Genomic DNA, 7967 nt, shown 5'->3' with positions numbered 1-7967 from the left:
ACTTTGCTGCACCTTGAAGAGCCATGTCTTGATGCTAGTGATTATGAATGTTTATGGAGAGGTTTGAATGTACTAAAGAACATGACAGAAGGGTGAAGTGGCACGAATAACACTTGTAAACGACAAGCATAATATTCTAGTGGCGATGGAAGGGAGATGAGTCTGAAGGGCTCTCGACCTCCTGTTGAAGAGTACACGGATCTGGTGCTAAATTTATCCAGACTCGTGCCCTTTCTGCGTCGGGGTCACTGTCAAACGACTCGTTCCAGCCTTGGACACCATATACCCCTTCTTTACTTTCAAAAACAATCAATAGCTTCTTCTGGAATTGTCGAGTTTACAGAATTTGTGAACCTATTCCCGCAAGCTTTCATTAACAATACAGCAGATTTAGTGCTTGCAAAAGTCAAAATCTGAATTTGTCATTTTTCCGTTTCATTGTATAACACCCGCGTGGGTTAACTCGGGTCCTGTAATCCTATCTGGACCAAAAGTAATTCGGCCTAAACTGTGCAACTATTGTCAATTGTTTCTACTTTGGGATGAATTCCAGGTGCCAATGATGGCAAAACATTCATCTTTAAGAATACAATTAAACCAGATCCCTTCAGATTGTCAGGCTCATCACTAGTAATTTGAAAACACACATTTTTATAAGTGAATGTTTATACAAAAAAACAACGACCTTAACGCTATCTGACACAACAGTTATGCCACTCCGCACAAATTATTGCCTTAAAATCTATTAACTTTGCTCCCGTGTCCTTTAATCAAATCATCTACAATGGAGTTTTTTTTTAACTTTGTGTTGGTTTTGGAGTCAATGTTACTTAAATCAGTCAGTTACAGAATCTGTATATTTTACATTTGGTGTTTATACTAACAAGGCCCTAGAGAATGCAGACAGATACAGGCACTACGACTGGTAAACAACAGTCACTATGAAAGTTCCATTAGATTTAAAACAGCGGCTTTATAATGTCGGAGCATGGATGAATGACCCAAGTTTCACTCAAATTATGTTAACTGCAAGACAAGTGTAATAAACATGGTTCCGATTTTTTTTATTGAAATTAGTTTTTAACATCAAAATCTTTTGACAATGATCCATAAGTATACATTTTCAAGTGCAATTATATTCAAATGTATTTATTTATAAAAGCATAATGTGCGTGCATACATGTGCCTTATTATACTTCATGGCAAAAACAAAATCGTATATTCCTTGCAAAATCTTTCGAATCAGTATCTGTAATACTGTCATGGTAGCAAGTCTGACATTTTGATTTCAAAATTTATATTTAAATAGAATACACTACTGCTCACCACTAAACATCCTGCTCATTAATATTGATATAGGAATCGAATGCTGCTATAAAATAATTAGACGCTTGACATACGCACCACTTCTTCATTGTTAACTAACGGGAAGACTCAACCAGACAGTTTGACTTATCCTAAATTATTTCTTCTTTTGATCGAAGGAATTCAATCGAAGGAGACGATTCGCTTTCTTTAAAAAAAATCGGCTGCAGCGTCGCAGATCTAGAAAGACTAACATGTCCCCAGCGGCTTATTTACGTTGAAGAACAATGGTCGATGTGAAGCTTCCAATTCTACCATGCCGAATCTTGGCTTGGATTTAATATTAATAAAGATAATGAAAAAAGAAAAATTAAATATGCACTAGATTGAAGCTGGTTTAGAGAGGGTTTTCACATAACACAAGGTTTGATGTCCTGGCACACGCTCTGATGATGGTGATGGTAGTATGATCCACTGGCCGAGGGATGGAAAGATGAAATCCCATTGAAATTGAGCACAAAATCTTTTCTGTCACACACGGGCGACGAGTGAGTCTGATAGCGAGGTAGGCCCACTGAAACGGTAAAGAGTGAATTATCACCTATTGCAAATAAATAGTTTATTTCAACGATATTGATTGCCTTCTGCATTTCAATCATTTTCAGCTAGCATGTTTAATATATAATTATAGATATATAGAAACTATAGATATGTATTTATTGATTCTTATCCCCCACAATTCACTGCACGCTAATTGATTGTGTGCGTTTTTTTAACACTGGGGAAACATTAGGATTCTCGGGAACAATGAATTCTTTTGTGGGACCCTGCCACTCGTTCAAGGAGATGACAGTTGTTTCCCAGATGTTAAATCCACATGTGCGTTTGCGCTGAAATCTGCTCCACTGTAAAAGGATAATATTTGATCTCATTCTTCTGGTTAGAGACCTCAGACAAATATTGAATACCACGCTTCCTATTTGAGCCTAGAATTCTTAATCTAGTTAAACACCATCCTTCCCCCGAATACCTCAAATTGTAAAGGTACATTGTTTGATTCAGTATCCTACTCTAATTATTTAAATCCCCAAAAGACTTTTTCATTAAAAAAATAATTTCAAGAACCAAATTCACTGGGAGCCGTGATTGGTGAATGTTATGTTTTGTTTCCGATGAGATTGAGTGGAATCCGTTCTCAATATGCAGCTCCTTTGTATTTCAAAGGTAAACCCAAGTGAGACATTGTTTGACACTGAGGAGAAAAGATTCGTGCCACAAATCAACATTTTTCATTTTACCCGAAATCATTTTATTGTGCTAAATAATAATATACAACCGAGTTAAACTTTTCTCCCAGCAAGTTCTGAAATGCACATCAAGCATCCATATTCTTCATTCCAGATTTGTATATTTTCTCAGTCAGAAGGTATATAATCAACGGGCACTGAAACGGAAACCCAGCTATTTTCCGTTTGAACCAGATTCTACCTTTCAAGATAATACCCAGTTTCCATGACATCTTAAAATAATAATTCAGATTGTCATTAATTAATGAGCCGACGGTATTGCATATTATATTACAGGCTTTACGAGATCGGGTTGTGTTAATATTCCATGTTAACTTCGAATAAAGCTGTCAGTATCAATTATAACATTTTGGCAGTCATTATTTTAAAATTATACTCAAGCATGCTGTAATAAGTGTGATTGTAATAGGTATTATTTGAATTCTAGGCTGTACGGTTGAACCTAACTGGTACAAAAATATTAACGCACCGGACAACCCGTGTGTCTCCTCTGCCTAAATCCGGATAGACTACTAGTTTCCTTCTGTGCTGATTACTAGTTTGGGCTACTGCTTATTTTCCAGGTCCGTCGTTTCACGTTTTGTCTTTCTTTTTAATAGTCCAAGACATTGCCAAATCAAAGGCATATAAAAAAACACACACAGCACAATTTTTGCTCGGACCGAGAATGAATGGAGCCGATACAGATGTCTTTTTGTTGGCAGTTGCCGACCAGCAGTTCCCAGAACATTTTTAACAGCATCAGCTCTCATCTGGGTTAAGTCAAGCTAAAATCCTCTTCAGTGTGGTCCGGCCGCGACTGTCTTTGTTTAGTTAACCTCCCCGACCCACATTTTCAGCGACTGTTTGGAGAGTTCTGCCTCAAGTCTCCACGGTTCCTATACATCTTGTAGACGTTGTTATTTTTCTATTTCGCCATTTCAGCAGAAATTTAAAAGGGGCAGGAAGGTGGTGTGATAGAATGATACGAGATAACCCTAGATAAGAGAAGCTTTTTTACCGTTTAAGTTGGTGTTACGCACAGAAAAGAAATTAAACAAAGCTGTTGTAGCCTTCTTCGCACAGGGATACACGGATTTGTAGCGTGCTCTAGATTTAGGTTTTAAATCTACTAAAATATACGTTTTATAACACCATTAATTGGTGCATTATCAAAAGATATGCGGTATTTGAATTACAATACATTTATAATGTAATTTAAAAATATTTTAATCTCTTCAAAACAAAATTACATAATGCTGTGCAAGAACTGATATTTTAAATAATAAAACTTTCGACGAATCACGCCATGATACTAACCCATCCTTCAGTGTACTTAGAACATTTACTGTTATTACTTCCAATTCTTTAATTGTGGGTCGCATTTACATACTGTCTCTTTAATGTTATTCAACTAAATATGAATATTTGAAAATCTGTTATGAATTTTAAGTTTCGCTCCTTAAGTCTAAACTGCCCATTTCCGTTCATTGCCCTCAGATTTTAATAGGAAGCCCTTTATTAATTGCACTTTGACCGTTTGCTCTTCAGAAATCAGACCGCAATGTTTTGTAAAGAGCTGTTGTGATTCTGATAGAAAACCAGGATAATATAACCAAAAATCGTGCGTGTTTTGGTTTGACCTGAATTCACGCACAACACTGCAGCATTTCAATCTTTGGTTCTCTGTCAGCTAATTTAGAATATTGTAGAACTTCACAATAGAAAATAACAATCACATTTCAAAGTGACAACAACTAGTATTTTGTTTTACGTGCTAGATTAATGCGGGAAACAAAAGATGCAATGTTTTTTTCCAATAGGAAACAGACATAAATATTATACCTGTGATTTCTGCGGGGTCCCTTGTGTTTTGGTGCAGGTAACTTTGCTCCAGCGAGTAAGAAGACATGCTGGAGTGAAGGCTGGAAGGGACAGAGTTGATGGGACCCAGGCTCTGCTGCTTAATGTACGGGGATCCTCCTGAGGATGACCAAGGGGCAGCTGAGGCCGAGTATGGGGAATGGCATTCCAAAGCACTGGCCACGGCGGGGGAGGATGGCACCGGGCTACTGCTGCTATCGGGACCGTATTCTCCACCGGAAGACGCCGGGCAGCTGGCCATGTAAGTCGAGCCAGGGTTGGGGGACATGTGAGGGACGTGGTGCCCACTGCTGAGTCCATCGTAGTTCCCTGATAAGGAGTTGCTCATCATGCTGAGGCTGTTCTCCAGATTGTAACCGTTGGCATGGCACGACAGTGAAGCCGCTGGACTCTGGAAGTCGAAGGTTTGGGGGATAATAGAGGGACCAAACCCCAAGCCATTCATCATCCTATACATGGGTTTGAGGGTCTGGCATTTCCTACGGAACCCTCTGGGTCTGCGCCGAAAGGAGCCTTCCTCAAACATGAATTCACTAGCAGGGTCAATGGTCCAGTAATGTCCCTTCCCAGGCCTGCCAAGCCCCTTTGGCAATTTGATGAAGCACTCGTTCAGTGACAGATTGTGGCGCACCGAGTTCTTCCACCCCTGATAAGACCCTCGGAAGAAGGGGAATCTGGTCTGAAGGAACTGATAGATCTCACTCAGAGTGAGCCTCTTGGTCGGGGAACTCTGTATAGCCATTACGATTAAAGCGATGTAAGAATAAGGCGGCTTCTCCGGCCTCCGCAATCCACCGTTGGTCTTCTTGACTTTGGCCAAGGCGGACGTTTCCATGGCCGGGGACTGTTGGTTGATCAAGGCCGATTTCAACACTCCGGGAACCGGGCTGGACCTTATGGACGCCTGAGGATCCAGATGCTGCTGCGGGTTCTCAGTCGTCATCTCTTTCTTTTAAAGGAAAAGTATGTAATCCGGAGAGTGTTGTTGGGCGGGTGGGGGGTAAAGAAATAAAGTCTTTCTTTTTCTCTAATAATGATTGCTGTAGACGCTACGCCCTATTTAATTTAACTGGACCGCAGGACATTTATTCCACTGGAAATACGTCAAAACACAAGACTCCTATTTAATCGGCTGCACAGAGTCGCTTCATTTCTGGAAGCCTCGCTCCTCACGCTCGAACGGCTGCAGATATGGACGATTCAGTTTCAGATTCGCCTTATTCTCGAGGTATGCTTGCATGCTCCACACAGGCCTTTCCTTTGAGGTGGCCACTGGTTCATGTGCCGACGTTCGCTTATGTTCCCTTCTAGGAAACTTAAAAAAATACGCTCTGATTCCTGGCAGCAGTTCAGTGGCCCCGAGATCACTGCTCCGTCCTCCACCTGGTGGCCATCCTAATACCAAGCCTTTAAGAAGAGGAAGCGCAGAGAGGTCCCACTGTACTACCCCCCTCCTCCTCCCCCCCGCTTCTCCCCGCAGTGGCTGTTGCAGCCAAAGAAAACCTGGCCACCTATCACTGAGTAAGTCTCTTCTCTAAGCCTCCTCCTCCCGAATGAAACCAGATTCCAGACGTCCATTGTGCACACTCCAACCATCAACAGCGCGAATATATTGTTTCAATGTTATGTACCAGACTATCCTCACCAAATACTCCATCCACGTAACCATTCTCATATAAACAGTTCAATCATGACTGACACATGTCAGGGAAAGAGAGCATTTCATTTTATTGGCTGTACATCCAAGCAATCAAAATGTATCCAAAATATCTTTTGAAGTATTCCAGATTTTTAAAGGAATAAAGTCCTCGATAAAATAAAGCTGCAATATATTTCCCAACATGATCTTCCTGCGTAGGAATGGCGAACAGAGTATGAATATAGAGTATTCCTATCATTCTCGATCCTGTTATAATTACTTTCCTCTTAGTTCACTTACTTTGTCGCATGTTCCCCTTGACTTTAATTTTGCATTTTGCTACTCTGGTCTCTCTCTCTCTCTCTCTCTCTCTCTCTCTCTCTCTCTCTCTCTCTCTCTCTCCCCCCCCCCCCCCCCCCCCCCCCCTAAGGACCAATGTTTGCATAATTGGTTCCGAGATTCACCCTGTATGGAATTGGCATAGGAAAGATTCAGTGTTAATTCTAATAAATCATTTTACAGCCTTGTTAAAAAATAGTAATTTCGTGGGGCCAACGTCACATTATATGTAACAAGGTTTCAAAAGAAGGGAAATAGGAGCAAAATTATGAAAATTACGAATATCTTGGTCTGCTATTTCTGTTACCCACCTTCGATCAATTACCACAATACATTCTTCGGCAATCATTAAATGCAAATTCCTGTTGTCTTCTGCAGCTAATATGCAAATGATGTCGAAGACACTTATCCGAGAGCGGCGCAACATGTTGTGTTTTTCATTGATCCCCTCAAACACTTCTCAGGCTCTCACATATATTGACAAAGCACAGCCACGGTTGCATACACACCATCACATTTACACTCGCATTCACAAAGCAAACTAGCTGACGTGCTGGCACGTTCGCATGCACACAAACATTCCCTTTACTCCCAAGTTCACATAACCTGCATTCTGTTCAAAAGCCCAAGCATTCTCAGCAACCGTGTGCAATTTGATAATCAAAATTTTATTTCTGAATTGATTTTAATTGCAAATTTATATTCAGCATTATACTTTGCTCAAGTATTTGTTTTGCCAAATGACCTGGTATATCAATGTCAGTTTTTTTTATTAAAGGGAGAACGGCAAAGATAAAAATTAGATTTCAAAACGAGGTGTAAACATAGTTACAAATATGAATATCTGTATTCCATAGAAGGTACGAACATATTACATCATTTTATGGTATTCATCTTTGGATTAAAACATCTAGCGTTCTGAATCGAATGTACGAACAACATGCCACTGTTGAACTAATACATTTTTTCCTACAAGTATCATAAATATACTTAAATTATTATAATGAACAGGATTAATTCACAAAATTCGTTTCACAAAAAATGTTTGCTTTTAATTTAGTACCCTGGTACCATTGCCCCAAGTGTCGACAAAAATAACCGTGAAAATAATGCAAAGAACAGGATTTAAAATTTCTGGCTTCGCTGAAGAGCAATATTGGAGATCGGAAGATGTAAGCGATACCAGAGAGTGGTTAAGTGAAAGGGGAGAAAGGACGAAGAGATTAGAGAGAAGAGGGAGCGAAAAGCGTAGCTAAAGAGGGAGAGAGTGGCTTATGGGGGATGGGTGGGAGGGGAGGAGTAGTTGGTGGGAGTTGGTTCTGTTGTAATAGGTTGTATTGGATGAGACCTGTGTGTATGGGGTATTGTTCTGGATAACTAACTTTGACATGAGTGGAAGCAGGCCTTTTCCATCAAACTTTGCCTGTACCACACACAGAGAGTCGGTGTCAGTTTACTGCTCCAGTCCTGCAGGCAACTTTCCCCCCTGAGCGCTACAATAATTAGACAAAGAA

At 40.2% G+C, this 7967-nt stretch overlaps 1 protein-coding gene across 1 annotated transcript; it reads right to left on the bottom strand.

Annotated features, from left to right (window-relative positions):
• Window positions 1-1128: 1128 nt before the first annotated feature.
• On the bottom strand, window positions 1129-5821 carry LOC127570742 (forkhead box protein F2-like). The gene is made up of 2 exons (XM_052016537.1): window positions 4437-5821; window positions 1129-1879 (listed from the first exon to the last, which is right to left on the bottom strand). Exons 1-2 carry the CDS (start codon window positions 5416-5418, stop codon window positions 1716-1718), a joined length of 1146 nt encoding a protein of 381 aa, XP_051872497.1. The 5' UTR covers window positions 5419-5821; the 3' UTR covers window positions 1129-1715.
• Window positions 5822-7967: the final 2146 nt, after the last annotated feature.

The sequence above is a fragment of the Pristis pectinata genome, chromosome 5, assembly GCF_009764475.1.
Source record: "Pristis pectinata isolate sPriPec2 chromosome 5, sPriPec2.1.pri, whole genome shotgun sequence".
Lineage (NCBI taxonomy): Eukaryota > Metazoa > Chordata > Chondrichthyes > Rhinopristiformes > Pristidae > Pristis > Pristis pectinata.
The sequence above is the reverse complement of the archived record's forward strand: the minus strand, read 5'-3'. Positions and strand labels throughout refer to the sequence as shown.